At 33.8% G+C, this 25,847-nt stretch overlaps 2 protein-coding genes across 2 annotated transcripts; both read right to left on the bottom strand.

Moving 5' to 3' along the window:
* Positions 1 to 404: 404 nt before the first annotated feature.
* On the bottom strand, positions 405 to 11,278 carry LOC125683060 (uncharacterized). The gene is made up of 4 exons (XM_048923776.2): positions 10,976 to 11,278; positions 4,666 to 4,774; positions 2,606 to 2,721; positions 405 to 920 (listed from the first exon to the last, which is right to left on the bottom strand). The coding sequence occupies exons 1-4, from the start codon at positions 11,037 to 11,039 to the stop codon at positions 841 to 843; spliced, it is 369 nt and encodes a 122-aa protein (XP_048779733.1). The 5' UTR covers positions 11,040 to 11,278; the 3' UTR covers positions 405 to 840.
* A 7,437-nt stretch (positions 11,279 to 18,715) lies between these two features.
* LOC125683058 (uncharacterized) lies at positions 18,716 to 25,074 on the bottom strand. Its single transcript, XM_048923771.2, has 4 exons — positions 24,945 to 25,074; positions 23,620 to 23,757; positions 19,941 to 20,066; positions 18,716 to 18,980 (listed from the first exon to the last, which is right to left on the bottom strand). Exons 1-4 carry the CDS (start codon positions 25,003 to 25,005, stop codon positions 18,826 to 18,828), a joined length of 480 nt encoding a protein of 159 aa, XP_048779728.1. The 5' UTR covers positions 25,006 to 25,074; the 3' UTR covers positions 18,716 to 18,825.
* Between the last annotated feature and the right edge of the window lie 773 nt (positions 25,075 to 25,847).

Consider the following 25,847-nt stretch of genomic DNA (forward strand, 5'->3'; position numbering starts at 1 on the left):
TAGCAAATTTTCCGCGGAGGCAATTTGGCTATAACAGGGAATAACCTCACTGTATAGCAATCTTTCGGGGGTCGGGGTGTAATTCTGGTATATAACCAGGTTTCCGAGGAGGACTGTTACATACCTTGTTTTCCGGTGGATGGCTAGGGGGAAGGCTACTATACAACATAAATTCAGTGGGAGGGACAAATAAATTCATTGCATGTATCATCCAACAAAGGATCTTATAATCTGACATTCACAATCTCGAAATGAGAATATGTTAGTTTAAAAAATCATTAAAACAGTAAGTGCTGCTTTTACTAGTAATTAACAATTTTACGATTAGCGTAATGTAAATCCATAGACAGCAATATTTAATAATTCACAATGAGTTCAATAACATAGAAATTGAAACACATTGACTTTGAACATAAATATTTTATTTATGCTATAGCATTGTTACACGTATTCTAGTAACACAATTTACACTATACATTCTATTTGCGTAAAAAGAAATGGAGTTCAAACAAACATTTTCGAAACTTAACAAAATAAATGTACACACACATAGAAATACATGCTAACACCTTTCAAAACGTTTAGAATTTTCTTAAGAACTGAAAGTATCGTTACCAGATTATCATTTGTAATTGCATATCATTCAGAAACACAAAACGACAAACGAACTATGAACATTTATAGAAAATTGTAAGAGTCCACACATAGGAGTCTAAAGTGGTATCATCTCATACCATCATATCAAAGCTTGTCCTTGATTATCAGTGGAATGTACATAAAATTATATAATCGTTAAACGGGTAAGCAAAGCAAAGAGAAAATAGAACAATGAATTGTGAATTAGCCAAGCTGTTTCTTGACGACAAGACAGAAAGCGATTGCAAACGTCTGGAGCAGTACAGAGTGATGAATTCTTGTTCCTGGAAATATACAAAGCATAATTATGATAAAGATCAAAAGGTGATCGTGACATACTTGCATCCCTAGTTACGATTTCTGTGACAATGCAAAAAGTGTTGTAATGTCACTTAGTATACGACACTAGTATTTGATTAAATACTGTCGTGCACCATGATAAATTAAAGAAATTCATTGACTGTTGTGCATTCATCATAATTTTTATACGTTACGGAAGCGACAATTTTCAGCGATGCCTATATTATTTAAATCAAACTGTTTCTGATTACGACTGTGTAGATTTAAACATTTACAATGAATTCAGAATGATGAAGAAGTTTGTTTAAAGTCTCGTTTAAAGTCAGCATTTCGCAAATTCTATGGTCGTTATAACGATCTAGTTTGCCAGTACAATCTATCATTGGGTCAAATGTTGTCTGACATGTTTCATACCGATTGTTAGACCGTTCGTGGCATACTGATTTTGACTACGGATAACTCCGTTTACCTGATCAAGATATAGGGCTCATGGCGGGTGTGACCGGTCGACAGGTGATGTTTACTCCTCCTAGGCACCTGATCCTACCTCTGGTGTGTCCAGGGGTCCGTGTTTACCCAACTCTCTATTTTGTATTGCTTATAGGAGTCATGAGACTGATTACTGTTAGTTATCGTCACCTTTCATGTTTTATCAAAATGTTTAAAGCTGTATGGTCCGAATTACAATATTTTTTTCCATCTCGTAAAAACGCTATTAAATCATCACACGAATGTAGTTATGAGGCTGTATGACATATCATACATTATTTCATCTGTTTTAACCAAAATTATTTGATTTTAATTCGATATTTACAAATAACCACGTCACTCTGCCATTTCAAGTGACAGTCACGTGACCAGTTGAAACTTTCAGATCATCGGTGGTCTTATTTATGTAAAGCTGTGTATTTTGTTACAACAGTACCGTGCCATAAGTTTAATAGAAATAAAAATATCAAATACCTCTTAGTAATTCGTTGTTTTACGCTCTTTCAGCCTTAAAACTAGACAGTTGCGTATGAGTTAATACATCATGTTGGGATTCCCCTGACGCGCATGGGTCTATTTATAAGACGTCTAACACTGCATGATTTATATATGTACCACACTATATTTACTTTCTAAATAATATTCTCACTGTTTTCTTTTACATGCAGATGTTTTCAAGCATGTAATTAAGGGAAAGTTAATAACTTTATAAAGTAATTAATCTGCTTTAAAGTAATTATGTACAAAAATAATACATGAACATCGGGTCATACAGCTTTAAGATTATTTATTTTATTTATTAATTCAAAAGAAAAAAGTGTTTATGATGTAAAACTTATACGGTACCAATTATGATGCACCAGATGCACATTTCGACAAATAATGTCTATTCAGTGATGCTCAACCGAAATGTTTGAAATCCGAAATAACGATAAACGTGTTAGAGCTAGTTTAGGGGAAAACAGAGTGCCAAAAAGTTGGAGTCAAATTCGTCTAAGGAGCTATGCAGGAGCTATGCATAATCCCTTTTTACGAGAATTGACAGGGCCCATTTATAAGAAATTGCGTGCACCAAATCGTTAAGAAAACAAAATATAGTTAAAAAGAAACAAAGGCATCTATTTCAGTTAGCATTAATCAGATTGACAAGTTAATATAAGACAGGATACTAAAATCTAACCGCTGCAGATGAGGTCTTTAAGCAATGTCTTTCCTTCGTCAAGTATTTTTCCACGGACTGGAAGCTCGCATTTCTCGGCAATATGTTGCACACATTCCCAATAAGCGTCTGTAGAACTGAAAATATAATAAATAATTCATACTGTTCCTTAATTAAGCAACTGCGATATACAACTTTATTTGATATATAAATTAACTTGAAGACTAATGAATTTTAAGCATTGGATTAACGTATACAGTTAACAATTTTCGAGCCCCTTTCAAATATGCACTTCACTACACTTTGTACCTAGATACAGCGCAGGTTGACGCCAGGTTTTTTAATTATTTTTTTTTACAAATAAAAAAGCAAACAAAGCAGTATTGATACAACATTGCCTATTCATACCAAATAAATAATGTAAGCTTCCTCTGCCTACTTAGATAAAAAAGTAATTTTTGAAAATGTATCCGCGGCAATATTGCGAAGTAAGCAAAATTTGAGTGGTGGAACCTCACTCTTGTGTGTACTCAATATGAATACCATTTCCATGGATTTTACAATGTGAAATACACTTAATGAAAATATTAATAGAAAAATCGACTTGCTCGTTAGAGTGTGCGCTAGAAAGGAAAGTGTACACTCAATAATAACCCTTCTATAATCGAACACGTTTGCCAAATACTGAAACCTCATTCGCTATGGGTCAGAACAAACCCTTAATATAGCGCAGCAGAATTTAATAACAAAAGACAATTAAACAATTAATGATATTTATCTCAAATTAATAATGGAAAGAAAATTGTAACAATAGCAAAATACCAACTTACGGTTGTTGAACAATAAACCCAAACAGAATCTACACACACAAAAGTAGTAATTCTAAAATCCTAGTTCACAGCATGATAAAAAAAAAATCCAAATGCATAGAAAATATCTAACCAGAGCTTTTTCTTTTCTTTTTTTTAATCAGAAGAATTACAGTGTATTCAGAATAAGAATGAATTGTCTAGTATAATCGTGAAAGACAATGATGCAACCATTACGTCACTTTTCTACTAAAAATAACATGAAGTCTAGAACAATCTAGTTCACAGGTATCAATTTAGTGCAAATAGTAATATTTAGTAGTGACTGCTCCTTCGCCAAACGTTCAGTATTTTTTTTCAACTTCAGAGTACTTAGGCGTGGAATCAGAGTGACTCTCCAATCATATGATCTTGTTTCCCATTCATGGAAATTTCTGGAGGATGGATCCTTCCATTCGAAACTGAACTGGAAGAATATGGTACGTGGCAGAGTCATGACCTCAAAATCCTAGTCTATCTGGTTTTTAGCTAAAAACTACAAGGAAATTGAACTCTGCAAATTCATATGCAAACTGTGTACCAATACGTGCTCAATGGACCAATTCCAAAATTGCTCTCTTTCTCTAATGTGTTTCAACATTCCTCTTGCGCATGTCCTGCAACTGCAATTATTAGGAACAATTGGTGGAACGTGATCACAAAATGTTTCGACATACGCCTATGTGCAGAGTTATGCGGATTGACAGAAAAGGAAATGTTTCTTGTTCTTCTGGGGCGGTATACAATACACGAAACCAATAATCAAATCTTCCGCTTACTGAACTTCAATCTTGTTCGAAGCGCAGCTGCGCATTACCAGAGAGCTCTGGCTCAGTTACAGGTATCGCCTCCCTAGCTGTCAGACACCATGCCGTTATCTGTCCCCTATCCAACACATACTTTAAGGGTAGAGTATATATGTTTATTCTTCTATATTCTTTTTGTTTGTGTGTGTGTATATATATATATATATATCTGTTCAAAATGTAATATTCATGTATAGGTAATTGTATATTAACTTATATTGCAATATCTCCACATGGAGGAAATAAAGAATGAATGAATGAATATATAAGAAGTAATTGTGCAACCAAAATAAAAAATTATTAAAATTGAGACCTCATTACAAGAACAATTTTAATTTCAATCAAAATCAGGGTATGTTTTAACTGATCGGGTCATGGAGGGAACCATACAAAAGAGTACTTGCTATAGAATGGTAAAAATTCTTACTTGCAGTTTGCAGGATCATCCAAAACAGCGGTTAGTACTGCAGGAATACATTTCAGCAAAATTGATTTGTACGACTCAGAAATATTACAGAGTTCACCGTCCACATTCACTGAAATAACATGAATACAAAAACACTGTATCCCACTGATAGTTGACATGTTTAAAAATCTAATCAAAAAAGTCTTTAAAGAATAATGTGTAGTTTTCACGGCAGATTTATTTTTATTTTAACTTTTATTGAATGCGCGGATCCAGGATTCTTTATTCAGTACGGGGTTGAACTACTGGCAAGAGAGAAAAAAACCAATTCCCTCTTAAAATGAGAATTTGAGCATTGTTGACCAATGATCGTTAAAACAGTACAGATTCAAAACCTAAACGACGTATACTGCAATTTTATCTGAATTTTTCTTTTTTAATTTGTACTATGTATTCAACTCTCACATTTTATATGAAATTGATATACATGTATCACATATACATCTACATACATATATACACATCCACATATATACATGCACATACATCCACTCACGCACCACGCACGCACACACATATTTATTTGTTTGAGGAATGTTTTTTTTATACGAATAAGACTAATCCAGTATTATGGCCGTCATATTTTACCTTTTCTACATCGGTTAAAAGACACTTTCGGTTTCGTTTTCAAGCCATTTTATCAAGCTTTCCATTAACGCTGCTTATGCGAAACAAATAAAAGATTGACACAGGTTGTTGTTGTTGTTGTAATAATAATAATAATAATGTCCTTTATTTAAACAGGATAGCATAATTAGTTTAAAACTAGTTTACATTGTGGTCCTGAAAACATATATACAGATAGCAGTATTATACAGATACAATATAAAATAGTATATGAAGGTATGTTGTATACATACATGTATTCTATTTATATATTTAAAACTGAAAATAAAACAAAATAAATAAATAAACAAATAAAAATAAAACTGAAAATAATCAAAAACAAATCTATATGGTTTTAATTTCCCGAATGAAAAAAATTTCTAAGATAAGCGAATTTAAAGTTTCCAATGTTGGGTAATATTTTAAAAATTCTGGCATATTATTCCATAACTGCGAACCGTAAATTGTGAAAGATCTTCTAAAATATTGTGTCTTTGTTCTCTGGATATATAATGAATTACTTTGACTTAATCTGGTAGATCTACCGCTAATTTCATGAACATACAGAAAAACATCTAAATAATCAGGGGTTAGACTATGTAAAACTTTGAAGACAAGAATGATAGTTCTATATACAAAATAGTCTGACAGAGGCATCCATCTAAGTTACTGCATCATTTCTGTTGTAGGTGTATAACACTTTCTATTTAAAATCACTCTAGCAGCTCGCTTTTGAAGTTTGCATAATTTGTAAAGACCGTCCTTGTTTTTCATATTGCCCCAAACAGCTACACATAGACCATGATCAGGGAACAACTTCTCTTTTTAAAGACATATTACGCATATCATTAATTTATCGCTTGGATTTTTAAGATGCTATTCTGTTACAAATCTTTTAATATTATCTGAAAAATTCCAAAAGTAAAGTCTTGTAATTGAATTATGTAATTACAATACTGTTATGAAACTGTTTCAACATTTATTCGTGAATAACAGTTATCTCATTCACTAAATATAGAAATATTTAGCAACTGAACAAGATTAATGAACTTGATAATAAAAGCATTAAATGTGTTTGAATAAGACACTGAATTTAACTCGGATAATAATCAAATAGATTGGTACACATTGATTCATCACATTTACATGTAATGAATAAGTTTAAGGAGATGGTATTCAATGAAGGCCATGTCTGTTGCCTAATCATATGTAGGTATTTACCGAACAAAACTTATTCAAACAATTACATGTAATAAGTTATGCTGTAATGGAGTCACACTTGCATGAACATGTATTTACATTTTACCTATAAAAAAATTAAAATATTAATTTTGAGCCGCTTTGTTGCCTTTTAATCTGCAATATTTGAACCCTGTCATTCTCAACATTATGCGCTTTATCTTACCTAACCATCCCACGCATAAATTAATATGATTTGTTACAAACTGTCTGCTTGCTGCTTATACATCCTATCATATTCAATACAGGGGATGCTTACTCCTCCTAGGCACCTGATCCCACCTCTGGTGTGTCCAGGGGTCCGTGTTTGCCCAACTATCTATTTTGTATTGCTTATAATAGTTATGAGATTGATCACTGTTCGTTATCTTCACCTTTCATTAAATGCTTTAGTACATGTAACAGTTACCGTGAAGTAATGATCGGTTTAATTCAATATTGTTATCCATAAGCTCATAATCTGCCCTTAATCTTATTTGTTTCCTCATCAGTGGCGTAGCTTCCATTGAGGCAACCGAGGCAGCTGCCTCGGTAAAAAAAAACAAAAAAAACAACACCTATTACGTTGTTGAAATGTCGATAGCTTCTGGGGGGCGCAGCCCCCAGACCCCCTGCCTCGGTAATATTCGAACCCAAGCTACGCCTATGTTCATCATAGTAACAATCAAATGAACTAAATATTCCTTTGATAGTTGTGAAGATGTGTGTTTCAAAGAAAACGTTTTTGAGCTAATATATTTTTCATACACATATACATGTATACTTTATGTGTCTTCACTCAAGACTAGTATGCTTTAATTTATCGCCAACTGTCAGCTTCAACTAACATTACTCACAATTTGTCGTACAGTATAGTAATATATAGTCTCTATCTGTGTTTACACTGAAATTTGTGTATTTTCTTATATTTTGTACTTAATAAAAACTGGACCGACATGTTTAATTGAATATGATATGTAAGTAGTGAGTGTAAATTGAGAATTGAAGAGTAATTAAGATACATGTATGTGTTCTACACAATACAAATCCTTTACATTCGACATTAATCATGTAAATGTTTTTTGGGTTGCTTATTTAAAATTGAAGCTTCCATAGAAATCATATCTTTCCAAAATGAATCTTATCAATAATGCATCGATCACATCTTAATCAAATTCTGCACCCTTTTGTACAAAGCAAAATGTCTTTAAAATATTTTCATTAGCCTACATGGGTAAAACATTTGCCATAGGTGATAGGATCCCCAGTGCATGTTCAAGACCTGCAAAAATAACTAGATTAAACCTGCCCCCTCTCAATTAAGATTGATTGTATCTTGTTTAACGTCTCTCTCGAGAATTTTCCACTCATATGGAGACGTCACCAAGACCGGTGAAGGGCTTCAAATTTAGGCCTTTGCTCGGCGCTTATGGCTATTGAACAGTGAGGGTACTAAGCGTGCGACACCTACTGTGACACGGAAATTCGTTTTGAGGGTCATCTCCGATGATCCATGACATTCACACCTGATGCCGAGCGTTTTGGAATTGTCCCTACCTGTTTTAACGACTTCGGTCTGTCGCGGCCGGGATTCGAACCTCGGCCTTCCGCATGTGGGGCGAACGCTCAAACTTCTAGACCACCACGACGGTTAAGAAATTTCCCCATAGTGCTGTTAGACATATTATTAATTGCATTGAGATTTTTCTTGAAATTCTGTCAATTGAAGCAGATACAAATGCAAATATTTATTGGTACAGACACAAAGACCCAACATATCAAGAATGTACATCAACTTACTCAGGATATAAATTACTGTAAAACGTACACGAGAATGATTATATATAAAATGCATAATCATACATTTATATACATATATATTCTAGATCTATTTATGTCTCATACTATTTCCTTTTCAAGAGGACAGCTCCCCGAAGCTTGTTTTTGCTTTAAAAATCAACACTGTAAAACTGTATGAGAATGAAATATGTCATTTATTTTAGACAACAAATGACGAAGATAAAGGTTCATACAAAGAAGGGGGAAAATCAGCGATCCACGAACACTAGCTGTCATAATCTTGCACAATATATCAACCCATCATTTCTGATTTCCCCCATATAGATAATTTCACAAATAAATATGGTACTGACCAGTTCAAACAGGGGAAAATCAGTAGATACATACAATGTAATTACATAGGATTTCAACACATCTGTCCTGATTTTCCCCATACATGATTATCACAAATAACAAACAATGACTAGTTAAAATACAGACCTTGGAAACTTGTTCCAAAGTGTACATCAAGCAAAAAGATGGCGAACAAAAAATTACTGGATTTCTCAAATTTCAACACGCTTTCTACAAGTCCAAACAGTCAAAACTTTCTAACAGAAGTAGACACGCGATCTATACACAAGTTTTCATTGGTTCAGATACAAACTGTGCTAATGTTGAATAGGGGTTCCCGACGGGGTTTAATGTTCAGAGGTACAATACGGGTACTAACTAATATAAATAATATAAGGAAAATGTTTCGCCATAAATGTTATTATATACATAATAGATATTTTTTGCATATCATTTCTAGTTAAAATACATTAATTTGTTGATGAATGAGTTTTTTTAAATAGTAAATGTGGGGATTTACTATTTAAACAGAGCTCGACTTTTTGAATTAAGAGACATATATCTAATCTTGGAGAAAAACTGAACAAATTTCTTTCAAAATTTTCTTTATGATAGTTGTATTTTTGACAGTTGAATAGAAAACTAAATTAATCTTCAATTTCTCCAGTATTACAGATATATTACAAAATCGTTCATGTGTTGGTATATAGATATGTCTTCCTTTTTAATGGCAAGGTTGTGTGCGCTTAAGGTGGGTCGATCCTCGTGTGACTTATCAATATTAATGGTTAAAAATGGAAAATTGTATTAATTTCCACTCAATATAGTTTAATCTAACCAATAACCAAAGAAAATATGTATGTTGACACCCTTTTAAACATGTCAGACATACTAAAACAGAAGCACATATCAACATAAAAAAAATCGTACATTTTCGTTAAACAGAATGATGAAAATTAATAAAAACTTGTTGAAATGACAGATTTTAAATGTCCACAGTTTAAGAAATCTGATAATTCATAGATATATAAAAATTAATTGTGGGTATTAGTGAAATCATTGTGTCATAGATATGCAGTAAAGGAAATTCCAGCATAGGAGTTATTGCCCTTGACAACATTTTTAAAATTATGAATAATTGATTATCTATGGAAAATTAAAACTTTTTCAGCATCAAAAGTTTACCAATTTTTTTTATTTTATTCAGTGAATAAAATTTCTGTGAAAGATATATTTCAATCATGCGCAAAATTTAATTAAATAAAGATTTTGCAAAAACCTATGACGTCACATGAGGATCGATCAACCTTAAGGGGCATTAGATGTCATTTTGGCACCAAAAATTGAATTCAATAAAAATTGCAATATATTTCAATATTTACACCAGTATTAATTATTTCATACACTTTTTAACCCCAAAACAGTCACATGAATATGTAATTTTGGTGACTGAATAATCATTGTCTTGCAAGACAACAATTCTTCCTTATACATTTCTTAACACTAAAAGCAGTAACTTAATTTTAATAGGTTTTTCGTGTCTTTGTACAAAATGAATGTTTTATTAGTCATCAAATAAACATTAATATATATTCCTATGCCATTGAGAGATTTTGCAAAAAAATGGTTTCCATCTCATCATATACCCCTTTATTTTATTTGTTCAGCTATACACCCAGCTGCTAATTTATAAATAACACTTAAAAGGCTAATGGGACGCTAATTTTTCCAAACAAAATTCTAACAAAAGACGCAAGATGTTAATTCCTAACTTTTCATCATGTGTTAATGTTTTCTGGTACGAGGTTTTATTCAGCTAAATAGGTTTGATTGAAATAATCTTTGGTATTCCTGCCCAATAAATGATTTCAATTTCTAGTGATAGTCTGTGCTTAGGAGCGGATCTAGAAATATTTCAAAGGGAATTGTAATCCAAATTTACAATGGGGTGAGGAGTAGAAGACAAATGACCATTTTGTTAACAATGTTCAATCAAAAGGGGAATTGAAACCCACGTAACCCCACTTTAGATCCGCCACTGCATTGTAAGATCGAGTTCAAGAGATTTTAAAATACAATGTATATCGCCATACTGTAGCGCTTCGATTGTACGAGTGCTAATATAATTACTCACTTGATAGTAATAGTATATGATACGAATATTATCAATAAAATCACTAACACCAGTGTATAATATGAACGCGATTACTATAACTATTCACACTAGTGTATGATATGAACATGCATGATTAGCATAAGTACGCACAATAGAACATATGAACATGATTATTGAAATATACCATGAATTCCTTACCTGACATGGCGATGAAGCATAACAGAAATAAAGCATTCAGGGGGAAAACCTTTGTCTTAAACATTGTTCCTTGCCAATCATGAAATAATCATTCGAAGGGTTTTTGTGTCTAAGGATACTTTCGACTAGACTTTTTCAATAAAGGGTATTCGATGAAGTTGTTTTACTGAGAAATGGTTAATACATGCTTCTCTTTGTTACATTTCTGAGAAAACCTCCAAGCCACAACAATTCTGTCCAAATGGTATACAGGTATTTAAATGCTTAACGTACTATGAATACATAATGCAGTTTCTGCATTCCTTAAACCACAAGGATTGTTTTGGGTGGTTGGTTTCAATGTCTCAGGTTTCGAGCAAAAATTACTAGTCTTTGAAGAAACAAAGATGACGAAACTTGTTTACACATAAATGGAATTGCTAGAACAAAAATGGTGAATTAAAAGGAAAACTATAACATATCCATTACTCAGCCATCGTTAAAGGCCGAGATTTTCAACCGGTCGGTTTTCCTCATGTAAGTTAAGTGTGGGCCGGAGCTAATTTAAGGCAGATGTGAAGCCCAGAGCCTGAGGGAACCCTGCTAGCCTGTATCTACAGTCCCAAATACACAGAATGTTATCTGTGTTACCTTCATTACCTGTACGTTTTTGTAAGATTGAAAAATTCATGGTAGTCATATTTCATGAACATGTTAATCGAAACGTTTATCTAATGAATCAAACGTAAAACTCAAAGCTCGATCAATTTATTTTATATAAATGAGAACGCTAGCCATTGAAAACTTAGGCAGAATAATATTCTTTGTTCAAAGTATTCTCGTCCCACGCCCCATAATGACTGTATAATTCAAAACAGCTTAGAAAGTTTTACTCTGTTTGAATTAGTTTTTTCTGGACCGTACACCAGAATTCTCTGACTTTTTTCTCTGAAAATATAAAGATTAAGTATGTGTCAATCCATTTATATTCAAAAAATTAAATGCCCAGAAAAATTATTAATCAATGCCAAAAACGTCTATTTTATAAATATTTGTCTCGTTTACATCGATCTTGAAATCTCAATGACCCAAGAATAAAAACAGCGAGGAAGCAACGAAGAGAAAAAGTTTTTAGTCGGTATGCAGATCGAATGTAACGATTAATGAAGACAGAAGATATTTCTAAAAATAAGTTATATTATTCATTATAACTCATGACTTCATACATGTACGTATATATGTACATGAAATGAATTAAATCGAGTGATACGATTTTGAATGATAACATCCTTGGGTAGCGAATGGTTTCTTCAACACTGGAAGAGTCTAATGACCCTAACACCTACAAAATATAAGAGTACGTTAAATTGGAGACATTTACAACGTTTCAATTGGTCTAAGCGAATTTCAAGTATTTTATTAAATAATTTCCCAACTGCATTTGTAACTCTTATGTCTCTGTAATTATTTGGATCGTTAATCTTTTATGGATAGGAGTAATGTAACCTGAAGACCATGGTTTAAGATAATGACCAAAAGTTAGACAACTGTTAAAGTTGTAAAAGCACGGCAACAAGGGTCTGACCATATTTAATCAAGTAGTTTGAAATTTTGTCTAAACATGGAGCTTTCCCTACTTTTATTTTGGAACAGCATTTGATATTTCTGAGATGGACATATGTTTGTCCACGTCATTAAGCATTTTTCCGTTTTCCAGCTCATTAAGAATATTAACTAACTGTGTAAGACAGTGGTTGAAATTTGGTTTTGGTTTGTTCAGGTGATAAAAATGGGAGATCCATGTTGTTGGGTCAGTTACGACTTTGTTATATTTTTTCTACTCCGTGATGTTTCTGAATCAATTTCCAATAAGATTTTTGTGTTTTTATCATGCAAAGTTTCTAATTGTCTTAATAAAGATTGTTTAAATTCTCGACATTTGAACTTTCTCATTTTGGTATATTCTTTATATAGTTTGTAGTAGTGGTTTTTAACTATTGGATGGAAGGTGAAGATAACGAACAGTGATCAATCTCATAACTCCTAAAATCAATACAAAATAGATAGTTGGGCAACCACGGACCCCTGGACACGTCAGAGGTGGGATCAGGTGCCTCGGAGGAGTAACCATCACCTGTCGACCGGTCACACCCGCCGTGAGCCTATATCCTAATCAGATAAATGGAGTAATCCGTAGTCAAAATCAGTGTACTAAGAACGGCCTAACAATCCGTATGAAACACGTCAGGCAGCATTTGACCCAATGATAAGTTGTATTAACGAACTAGATTGTTACATGTATAACGACCATAGAATTTGCGAAATGCTGACTTTAATCGAGACTGTTGAAACCCCTGTACCATCAACTTGTTTGTCAGCAGCTTACCTCGATTTAAAAACTTACTATACACAGAACAAGCTCTTGCATATCGAATCAGTTGAGATATATAAACACCATATGCAGGTTATAATGGAATATTGCTGCATAAATATGGGAAGTTGACGATGGAGAAGCTGAAATCATCCCGTTTGTCATACAGTTGGGTTGTCAGTTTGCCGTTAATGTCTACTTTCAATAAAATATCTAAGTATGAAGCAGAAATGGACGACGTTGTGGTGTCTTTTATTTCCAGCTCACAGGGATATATCGAATCGACATATGAATGAAAGTTATTATTGTTAATAGACAAAACGTCATCGATATATCGAAATGTCGAATTGAAGGCCACAGCGAGAGCTTTTTTCTTCTCACGTAGAAGTTTTTGAATAAATTCTGCTTCATATGAATATAGAAACAGGTCAGCTAACAAAGAAGCACAATTCGTGCACATGGGAATTCCAATAGACTGTTGGAAGATCTGATCACCAAAGACCACGAAGATATTGTCAAAGAGGAACTCTAGCATATTTTTTATTTCAACTTGAGAGTACTTGTGCGTGGAATCAGAGTGGTGTTTAAGAAATGAAGTTTTTGAATGACTGATCACTAGATATGAATATTTCCGTTTTCCATTTTTGTTAATGAATCAACTGTCTATGATGTCAAAAAGTCAAGTCTTTAATTTATCGTGAGGAATGGTCGTGTATAGTGTTGAAAACTCATAGGTTTTAATGTTATTGATTTGGGAAAAATTCTGCGATTTCAAGTTTACTAAAAGGTCTTTAGAATTTTTTTAGAATCCACATTTGATTAACACCACTTCCGGCATATGTAGTCGCATGGTAAGTCTCAAGTTTCTCCTTCACAGCTGTTAATATTTTCGTGAAGAGCAAAGATAGGGACTTGGTAGAGCATTTACTGGATCCAGCAATGTATCTTCGTTTGTAAGGGTTTTTATGTAGTTTAGGAATCCAGTATAGGTACTGTAACTCATATTCATTCGACCCATTGACTGGGATATTAAATGTGTCTAAAACTGAAGCATGATTTTGAAGAAGTTCATCTTTTGAAAGGGCAGTTGGAGTATAAGTACGATTACCAAAAGTGGAATTAATGTCAGGTTCGTTAAAAATACAGTTGTAATAATGAGCCTTACAAACAAAGACAATGTTGTTACAAGCTTTGTCAGCTGGAACCAAAACATATTCTTCATGTAATTTATCTAATTCTTTTATGACTTCTGGTTTACTAAACACAGAAGGATAGATGGTACGTACTTTTGTTTTGATATGTCTAATGCGGGATTTTAATATTCCTCTTATGCTTTTAACCCATTCTGACAATGTATCAAGTTCCTCTTTTTCAATTTTAGCCCATCGTCTGGCATAATCTTCGACAGAATTCATAATAGAGATTAAGTTCTGTCGCCAATTAAAAGACCGAGTTTCTCTGTATTTAGGACCTTTCAAAAATAAGTGATTTGAGGTCCTCATTTTCAACTACATGTGTATATCAACGTCACCAGTAATGACATGTTCAGCTGGACTATAGTTGAAAGAAGATGAATAACAAGAACACGTTGGTGGATTACGTATAAGATGGTCTATATCTAGGCACTACAAAGTTTGTTTATAATTAAAAAGTTTGCATGTAATAGTAGAAGTATAGCTGTAGGAAATACAGGGTGTAGACTTGAACTTGAAATAAGTTGGAATACACGACTGAACCCTTTTATGACGAATAATGTTATTATGTTGACGGAATCTATTCCTTTGTCTAAAACTGAAGCATGGTTTTGAAGAATTTCCTGTTTTGAAAGTAGAGTTGTAACAATGAGCCTTACAAACAAAGACAATGTTGTTACAGAAGGATAGATGGTACGTACTTTTGTTTTGATATGTCTAATGCGGGATTTTAATATTCCTCTTATGCTTTTAACCCATTCTGACAATGTATCAAATTCTTCTTTTTCATATTTAGCCCATCGTCTGGCATAATCTTCGACAGAATTCATAATAGAGATTAAGTTCTGTCGCCAATTAAAAGACCGAGACTCTCGATATTTAGGACCTTTTAGAATAAGTGAATTTGAGGTCTTCATTTTTAACTATATCAACATCACCAGTAATGACATGTCCATCTGGACTATAGTTAAAAGAAGATGAAGAACATGTTCGTGGATTACGTATAAGATGGTCTATATCTAAGCACCGCAAAGTTTGTTTATAATTGTACACAGGGTGTAGACTTGGAACTTGAAATACGTTGGAATACACGACTGAACCCTTTTATGACGAAGACTGTTACTTATGTTGACGGCATCTATTCCTTTGTTTGTAAATTTGAGCTTAAGGAACTGACCACATGATTTGGAATAACATTCACGACTCGTGCTGGTTTAAAGAGCCTGTGATAGGCAACATCCATAATCATAGGGTTCAGTCTATATTCAGGTGTTGGAAAATTCAAGTATAGACTAGCTGTAGATTCTTCAAACAACGTATGAAAAACTGTCAATGGAACAGAGTAAAGTTTTGTACGAATATGATGTGGACCCAATTGTCTGCTAACGTAAGAGTCCCATCACATTCACGTTATTTCCTTGTGGATTTGTCAAATTTTCCACATCATATAGATTATCATTGCATCTATATAGAAAAACAGTATCTATGGTCCTGATCCAGTGATCTTCTCGTTGTCTACGAAAAGGGGTACTAAATGTTGGATTGTTAATGTGATGGTAATTTTTTTTCCAAAATCCTTACCTTCATGGACAAGATGGAGTGGTCCGGTGCATTAAAATGCTTGTAAAGAAGTTGGTTACCACCATTAATTATTTGAAATATGTGCCTCGATATTCTTTTATTAAGTGAACCTTTTGTTTCTCCCACATAGATTAAGTCACACAGGTTACACTCAATGGCGTAGACAACGTTAGAAGATTTACAAGTCAAATTATTAAAAGTTTTGGTACAGAAACTACGTCCAGTGAGATGAATGAATTTCTAGTGATCAGTACATCACAAGTTTTGCAATTTTTGCAGACCATTTTGAGATCAAACCCATGTGATCTGAAAAGGAATTATCAAAAATATCTCTTAAAGGAGCATAACAGTTTTTAATCTAAGTATAAGAATTTTGGTTTCTGTACCAAAGCTGACAATTTGACGATTGTACAATCTATGCTTGGGGACAGACTGTCCACCAGCAGAGATACAAACTCGATGGCTAAATGAAAGGTGAAGATAACGAACAGTGATCAATCTCATAACTCCTAAAATCAATACAAAATAGATAGTTGTGCAAACACGGACCCCTGGACACTCCAGAGGTGGGATCAGGTGCCTAGGAGTAAGCATCGCCTGTCGACCGGTCACACCCTTCGTGGGCCCTATATCCTGATCAGGTAAACGGAGTTACATGTATTCGTAGTCAAAATCAGTGTGCCAAGAACGGCCTAACAATCGGTATGAAACTCGTCAGACAACATTTGATCCAATGATAGGTTGTACTGACGAACTAGATCGTTAAAACGACCATAGAATTTGCGAATGCTGACTTCAATCGAGACAGTTGAAACCTCTGTACCATCAACTATCTTTCGGAAATTTGTAGTATATTTTACCATAATTAAGCAGATTTCTCCGCATGGATTTGAAATCTACATCGAACCATTTGTGCATTTTTTAAATCTGTATTATTGTGTATAATTTTAGATTTTCGTAGAGATTTGTCTGCTTCTTTAATAATGATATTTGATAATTCTGTGGAGGCATTGTCAATCAGTTCATGAGAGTCAAGATTTTTACAATTTGAAAGATTTTGTAATCTCTCTTGAATGTTTGTAGAATTGAGGGCTGCCTGAATCATCTGACCATATGTAGTTTGGTGATAATTGGATGTGTATTAGTATCCTTAGTATTATCATGTAATAAGCAATGACAATCAGACAATGTAGGTAAAAAATCAGAAATACTAAAACATATTGTTTGATTCAAAATATTTTCTGATGCTAAAACATAATCAACTGTGCTACAGGCGTTTGGTGTAAAACAAGTGTACTTGCCAAACAAATTACTGTCCCAGAGGGTCTCTACAGCCCAGTAGCTAAGTACTTCGTTACTAGCTTGAAAATACGGATGTATATTTAATTGCTGTTATAAAATTTAGAAATTCATTTCAAAATTAAGGATTATCTCCCTCATGCATAGCTCTTATCCTTGGACGAATTTGGCTCCACTTTTTTTGGCACGCTGTTTTTGGCTATATTTAGCTCCAAAACTTCATAGTTATTTCGGATTTCAAACATTTCGAATGAGCATCACTGAAGAGACATTATTTGTCGAAATGCACATCTGGTGCATCAAAATTGGTACTGTATAAGTTTTACATTATGACCCCTAGGTCGAGGCCTCTGCTGGTGGACTGTTAGTCCCCGAGGGTCTCTACAGCCCAGTAGCTAAGTACTTCGTTACTAGCTTGAAAATACGGATGTATATTTAATTGCTGTTATAAAATTTAGAAATTCATTTCAAAATTAAGGATTATCTCCCTCATGCATAGCCTTTATCCTTGGACGAATTTGGCTCCACTTTTTTGGCACGCTGTTTTTGGCTATATTTAGCTCCAAAACTTCATAGTTATTTCGGATTTCAAACATTTCGGTTGAGCATCATTGAAGAGACACTATTTGTCGAAATGCGCATCAGGTGCATCAAAATTGGTACCGTATAAGTTTTACATTATGACCCCTGGGTCGAGGCCTCTGCTGGTGGACTGTTAGTCCCCGAGGGTCTCTACAGCCCAGTAGCTAAGTACTTCGTTACTAGCTTGAAAATACGGATGTATATTTAATTGCTGTTATAAAATTTAGAAATTCATTTCAAAATTAAGGATTATCTCCCTCATGCATAGCTCTTATCCTTGGACAATTTGGCTCCACTTTTTTGGCACGCTGTTTTGGCTATATTTAGCTCCAAAACTTCATAGTTATTTCGGATTTCAAACATTTCGGTTGAGCATCACTGAAGAGACATTATTTGTCGAAATGCGCATCTGGGGCATCAAAATTGGTACCGTATAAGTTTTACATAAATTACAACCATTCAATATTCTCAGTTGATATGCAATACACATATCTAATAAGTATTTACTCCTATTATCTAATTTAGAATCTATATTATGACGATTTGTAATTTGACTGTTTACACTTTAAAATCCTACAGAGATTATAGCACTTCATTTTATTATTCGCAAACAAAGTTGGTCCCATTTGTACCCATAGGTGAGACATGTACTAACCCCCTGTTCGATGGATTCATTCCTCACTATGTAAAGCAGCTCTGTACGTATATACATGTACCTATATTACTACACATATGAACAATGGATCACATGTTTTATTTTGCCAAAAATTGAAACAAAACTCTGAAAAGCCCAAAGTTTCAAAATTGATTATTTTCTTAGGTCATGTGACAGAAAATGCATTTCTTTAGTATTTCTTCCGACTCCCATGGGTACACATATTTCTGTGACATTTCTGGCAGATTGTTCTCTTATCGAGGTATTTTATGATCGGTAGAGCACAGAATCTCTGCATCAATGGTGAACAAGGTGACTGGGAACAGTTCGGACGAGGATTCCGTTCTGAAATCATGCAAAAAGTTTAGGACAAAGTATTCGAAAATGTAAAGTGAATGATCCACAATGAACACATGGTATACATTTTTCAGTCAGTACCATAACATTTATCTTATATGTATTAAAACCGTGATCGCCCTGAACCACGGATGAGAGGTGAAGATGACGAACAGTGATCAATCTCATAAATCCTATAAGCAATACAAAATAGATAGTTGGGCAACCACGGACCCCTGGTCGCACCCGCCGTGAGCCTATATCCTGTTCAGGTAAACGGAGTTATCCATAGTCAAAATCAGTGTGTCAAGAACGGCCTAACAATCGGTATGAAACAGGTCAGACAGCATGTGACCCAATGATAGGTTGTATTGGCAAACTAGATCGTTATAACGACCATCAAATTTGCGAAATGCTGACTTCAATCGATACTGTTGAAACCCCTGTACCATCAACTTGTTTGTCAGTAGGTTGTCTCGATTTAAAAATTGACCATACGCAGAACAAGCTCTTGCATATCGAATCAGTTGAGAGATATAAACACCACATGCAGGTGAAAAGGGAATATTGCTACATAAATATGGGAAGTTGACGATGGAGAGGCTGAAATTATCCCGTTTGTCGTACATATAGTTGTCAGTTTGCCATTAATGTCTACTTTCAATAAAATATATAAGTATGAAGCAGAAGTGGGCGACTCTGTGAATTGACAGTATATATTTCAGATACAGGTACCCAGCACGTAATCAGTAACCACAGTGGACAGAGTGTGGGAACCCATTAATCTCGTTGTCTGCATGCAGAAAGGAGACATCTAGGGAAAATGCACTGTTGACCAAATAACGTATTGGTTGTAGCGGAATTCGTTCAGAGCGATCACGGTGATACCGGAGTGGTTCTATTGGACGTGTTGTACGGTTAGTGTACTGCTGGCAGATATCATATTAGCGTGTTCAGTTTGATACTTACTTGGACAACAAACAGCATATTGCCCGTCACTGACACATTCGTGGTCCGTGGGACAGCGTTGTGTGATACAAGTAATTGCATCATTGTTGGACTGGAGTGGACTTCCTATCGGACAGGGGTTGTTTTCTAATGCATATAAAATATTCATAGTTAAAGCCTAATTGGCAGAGAAGTACATCATATCATAGCACAAAAAACTATCTGTGTTCAAGTATGTGTCTATCCGCACACAAATCTAAATATATATAATTTGCATATTATTCAGCAAGGACAGTGTAGTACATAAGTTCTGTTCTTTCTTTGGGTTTTCTGTTTCTTCTCTTTGTCAAGAAGGGGCACCAGCACTTTATATTAGGCGATATTATATACCAGAAATATTTCATACTAGACCTAATGTTATAAAATTTCATAATCTATTTGCAACCAAAAATGAAAATTTACTTTTAAAATTGTGTAAATACATACCATTAATTACCGAGAGAGTAAACCTTCCGGGTTAAATGTATATATAGTCTATTATTGTATTTATTTATTATCAAGATTGTGATTTTATATATATATATGTGTATATATATATATATATATATATATATATATATATATATATATATAAATTACTTGTAAATGCGTGAATATGCTTGTTTAATATGTTCTCTATGTTGTGTTAACAGCGAATGAGAAAAATAAAACTTCGTTATTAACGAGTATACACAGTATAGTGGGTATTGTGGATTATAATCCAATTCGTGATACACTGGAAATACTAACTAGTACATTGTAACTTCACCCCGCTGTCGTACATCCACTGTTGATTTTTGTGTCGTTTTGCTCACCACTCATGGGAAAACACGCTCAGGAAATGTCGTAGGTTATTTCCAAAACTTCTACGGGGAATTCGAGATAAAGTTTTTTGAAATCACATATGATATCTGCAGAGTACTGAAACAATAGGAGTTTTGTATGTGTGTGTGTGGTTTTATTTTAGGCAATGTTTGATGTCAATGACATGTACGGGTAAGTCTTGTATTTTCTGGCGTTTTAAGAGAAATATTTTGAATACATTTCTGGAGTTTTAGGTGAACGGAACAGTTCTGCTTGTTATCTATACTACGTGTATGTAACCTAATGCGTCTGTATTTTCCTGGGGATCTGCCCTCTTTTAAAATCTCTAAATATTCCTGTATTTGACTATATAGCATCATAATATTATAATCTTGGAATTCTCCCTTCAGCTTTCCCACTGGACTTGTCCTGACCTGTTGTTGATCTTCTAAAGGCGGGTCTCATTGTTCGCATTCCAGTCCTTTTCTCTAACTGTTGGTGTTGGTACGGGGTACTATTATGCATTGCTTTAGTAATATTCTCAGAATGATTTGTTTTAAAGTGTTTCTCATCGAGCTCATCAGACACTTTTGGTGAAGTTATCACGTCTTAAAACTCTTACTATTAGTGAAATGATAAAGCCCCAAAACCCGACTTTTATCGAAGTTAAAATCTGCCGTAGAACTTTCAGGTTTAGCCCAGAACACTATCAGATTTAGTGAAGAACTGCGAACGATAGTATTGTTTCGCCGCCTACCATTTGGTCAATTTTTAAAAGTTATCATTTTAAAATAATTTTTATGTCAATTTTGATATTTATATGAATTTTCTTAAAGAGACACTACAGCTCATTTTGCGCAAAAATCATGAAATGACAATTTTCTCAGGGCTTTCTCAATTTTTGTTGCATTGTTGAATGTATGAACTTTGCGAAAATAACACTTATCTAAAGTTAAAAACTCTCGTTTTAACGTAAAAATTAATACTTTTTGATGGCCTATACAAAAAATATCGAGTCTCCTCCTTCGGTCTTCAGACGCATGCGCATAGACAGTAAACAGTGCAGCATGTCGTCAAGTGAGTGCAGTGGATATCGATAGATCCAGAATTTTGAAAGATTCTATGAGAAAAGAGGTAAAAATAAAATGAGACAAAACTCATACGTGAAATAAAATTTACCTTGGGATCAGTATGACCGTTGGAAAACGAAAAGCTAGGAGAAACGATTGTAACTCAGTGGCGGATCTAGGATTTCCGAAGGGGGATGTGAAAGTCAAATATTAGCCAAAGTAATCGGCCATTCTGGGTGCAAAATTTGGAGTTTCACTCACAATTTGTGGTTAAAAAGGAGAGGGGGATCCTGGCCCCCCTAAATCTGCTATTAGGACTAGCCGCGAAGAACTGCTTTAAAAGTGTTATTTTTATCTGAACACGACAGGTGTTAACCAGTTGTAAAAACATCGGTCAATAAGAACATAGGTGGGTTTCTGTTGAATTATGATTTATATAATTACTTATTATAATGAGCAGGAAATAATCTAGCTTATACTTGAAAGGTGAGTGTGGTCCCCTTGAAGGGGATTCCTACACAACACCTTTGCTGTCATTCAAAACCACGTGATGTAAATAAGCATTCAAAAGTCCGAGTCAGCATGAAGAAACCTTTGAATTCCGGACGATCTTCAAAGCGCAGTTGAGAGTAAATTAATGCATCCAATTGTTCAAAATTGTCAGTATCGATATGATTTTTATCATTTTATCAATACGTGTTTTTAAAAACACTTTATTAAAATGTGGGAAATGAGCTGTAGTGTCTCTTTAAAAGTTGATTTATTTGACAAAACAAAGAGAGATAACTCTATAATTTGGGTTAAAACTACGTATTTCAATATAGGTTGATTGATTGATTGTATATTGTTTAACGTCTCTCTCGAGAGAATTTTTCACTCATATGGAGACGTCACCAAGACCGGTGAAGGGCTTCAAGTAGGCCTTTGATCGGCGCTTGCGGACATTGAGCAGTGAGGTTTCTTTAGCGTGTCACACCTACTGTGACACGCGGCATCTGTTTTTAAGATCATCCCTGAGGACTCGTGACATTCACAACTGATGCCGAGCGTTTGGCGTTTGTCGAGCGTTTGGCGTTTGACTATCAGTTTTAACGACTTAGGTCTGTCGTGGCCGGGATTCGAACCCCGGCCTTCCGCATGCGGGGCGAACGCTCTAACCTCGGCAGTTTTCACGATAGGAATCAACGGAAAACATCTTTCCACCCCGTGAAACACAAATTTCTTTTTGCAGGTATTTTAAATTGTCATTTAGGGAATATATACCAAAACTTTTGTTGTTTCACGGGAAGGGGGGGGGGGGCATATGTTTACACACCAAAACGCAGCGAAAACGTGAGAAATGAAGATTAACCATTTTTTACGCAATAATATAAAGTCATTTGATAAACTGAATAGTTATTTATCGATGTCAATTAGGATTTTAAAATATATAACGTTTTAAAGACCGGTTTCAAGGAACATATTTTTCTACTCTCTAATCAAAAGCAGTTGAAATTAAGAGCAATTAATTCATTAATACTGATATCAAAGTTAATAATCAATTACTAATGGATTCTACTTTGCATTTAAAAAATATCATCAATGCAGCAAAGCTTTTTGAAATATACGAGTTGAAAATGTAGGCGGGAATCCAGAGTAAGCGTGCGTAGTTCTTTATATTACCCGAGAACTTCTCCTTAAATAAAGTTATAATGCCATAGAACTCCCACGAACTCTCACTAAGCTGAAATGTACTAACTAATGAAAGCATATTTTGTTTTAGAAGATTATATAAATGACTCGCTGACCTAAACAACAAGGACCCGGGCCGTCAGCGGGTGTGAAACAAAAGAAGCCCGAGGGACAGTCATTTCTTGGAGGGATCGTGAATCCAACACATCTTTGGGAGATATGTCGTCCGAGCTCGCATCTGTCTAGTGTGCTCCCTAATAAAGAAAAATACCGTATTTAACGATAGGTTACTAAATTCACTGTGCAAACTAAAAATGCACTTCGATTCTGAATCAAAAATATTTATCAATCTTTAAGTATAGTACAGTTGCATGTATTTCACATAACATTCAGGCAGAAACAAAAAATTGTTCCAATAATTCGATTTCAGTTGTAACACACCATTAGATTGGTTTAGAGTATTATCATATATAAAAATTTACTAAATAAACATCTCTTTAAAGTCACGTTTGACTGAAAATTGAATCTCAATAAAAGAAGCAGAATACGAGGAAGAGGACACTATCTAAATCACTAAATATCCCCGATAACATGATTTGCTATTACATGTTATTTACATCTATTGTACAGATATTAGACTCTGCCGAAAAATACAAAATTGACTTAAAACTCTTTCTTTACATAATAATTTCGGTCAAAAGACGGCCCTTGTGATATGACGTCATTACTACATTACATTTTAGCACTATATACATACATTTACTTTCTTCATTGTTTTGTCAGTTTTAACTTTTGCCGTTTCACTGTACATGCATCCTATTTCTCGATTTAAGTACAGGAACTCGCAAGTGATCTTTCAACATGACATTAAAGGTAATACTCAATATAGAGTATTAATTACATGTGTCACAGATATAATTCTAAGAAATAAATGTTTAGGTTGTTTGTATCATGGAGACATATTAAGAAAATAATGGAGTCATTTTTATTTAATAAAAATTATCCCATACTCTCATTTCGTAACACCCCCCCCCCCTAATACAAATAAGTTAGAATTATTTTCCTCCCTTAAATATCGCAACAATATATATATATATATATATATATATATATATATATATATATATATATATATATATATATATCCAAATTGTGTTTTTTTTAAAAATCACAGTGTCCGGTATAAAATATTAAAAGAAATGTAACGCCTGAGGATTATAAAATGAAAGCGCTGGCGTTAAATTTTTAACTTTGTGTACTGTTTATTCTATTTCTTTTAATATATATATATATAGGTAAAAAATAAAAAAGATGCACAAGCTTTAGCGCTTTCATTTCAAATCTTCAGAAGCTTTACATTTAGTAACATAGCGACGTATATATATTATAACACACACACACACACACACACACACATACTGATTAAAAAATAAATACTCACTTTGTGCGATGCAAGTAGTTAGCGAAAAGGCAAAATACAACAAATAACGAAAATATGCCATGGTTTTCACAGATTATTAAATGTCAATGAGGAGTAAATATATTTCATAATCTTATATTAACTTGTAATTGAGGTTAATATATTCCTCTTAAAATACGAGACGGGAATGTCAACTACAGGTGTATTACCTGTTCATTATCAATTACCTTCATACGTTTTTAAACATTAGTTTTGTATAAGTTGAAATGATAAATAAATTACAAACAAAATAATCTAAACTTGATGTGAATTTTTTATCATTCGTTATGGCTTCGTCGTGGATACAGGAGGGCCAAAAGAAATCCACCGAATCATTGTACAGTGATAGATTTTTAATAAGTTTTTTTTTAGCGATCTCCTAGTTTATGAATGGATAAACATGAAATAAATTATTCTACAAAAATAGAGAGAGAGAGAGAGAGAGAGAGAGAGAGAGAGAGAGAGAGAGAGAGAGCGCAAATTGTTGTTTTTAAATTCAAAATGTGAATTTCCAGCATATGCAACTCGAACAAAATTAATACATTTAAGGCACACAAAAAAGCGAAAGAACCAATTTGATCATTTTTAAAGAAAACATTTTAGACTCCCTGTGATAATTCATTTATTGTTAAAATCTTAAAGGTTTTAGAATTACCTAAACTTAGTAAATGACAAACAATTACAGATTTGATTGTGAAAAATGTGAAATTCTTCAGTGACATATACTTCACTAAATGTCTTGGCGAAAAACAAACACTTTCAGAAGATAGTCTAGAATGTCATTTTAACACACTGATTAAAACAATTAACAAATTAAAATTCAGCTTGATTGATGGGTTAGCATATTTATGTGGTCGTGATGAAAATTTGATTTAACAGTGATGA

The sequence above is a fragment of the Ostrea edulis genome, chromosome 6, assembly GCF_947568905.1.
Source record: "Ostrea edulis chromosome 6, xbOstEdul1.1, whole genome shotgun sequence".
NCBI classification, from domain to species: domain Eukaryota; kingdom Metazoa; phylum Mollusca; class Bivalvia; order Ostreida; family Ostreidae; genus Ostrea; species Ostrea edulis.

Coding starts and splice junctions, on each gene's coding strand:
- LOC125683060 (XM_048923776.2), bottom strand. CDS start 11,039: ATGTTTAAGACAAAGGTTTTCCCCCTGAATGCTTTATTTCTGTTATGC. Junction 4,775..10,975: donor ATGCTTCATCGCCATGTCAG/GTAAGGAATTCA, acceptor ATGTTATTTCAG/TGAATGTGGACGGTGAACTC. Junction 2,722..4,665: donor GATGATCCTGCAAACTGCAA/GTAAGAATTTTT, acceptor TTATATTTTCAG/TTCTACAGACGCTTATTGGG.
- LOC125683058 (XM_048923771.2), bottom strand. CDS start 25,005: ATGGCATATTTTCGTTATTTGTTGTATTTTGCCTTTTCGCTAACTACT. Junction 23,758..24,944: donor AACTACTTGCATCGCACAAA/GTGAGTATTTAT, acceptor TTTCTTTATTAG/GGAGCACACTAGACAGATGC. Junction 18,981..19,940: donor ATATGCTGTTTGTTGTCCAA/GTAAGTATCAAA, acceptor GCATGATTTCAG/AACGGAATCCTCGTCCGAAC.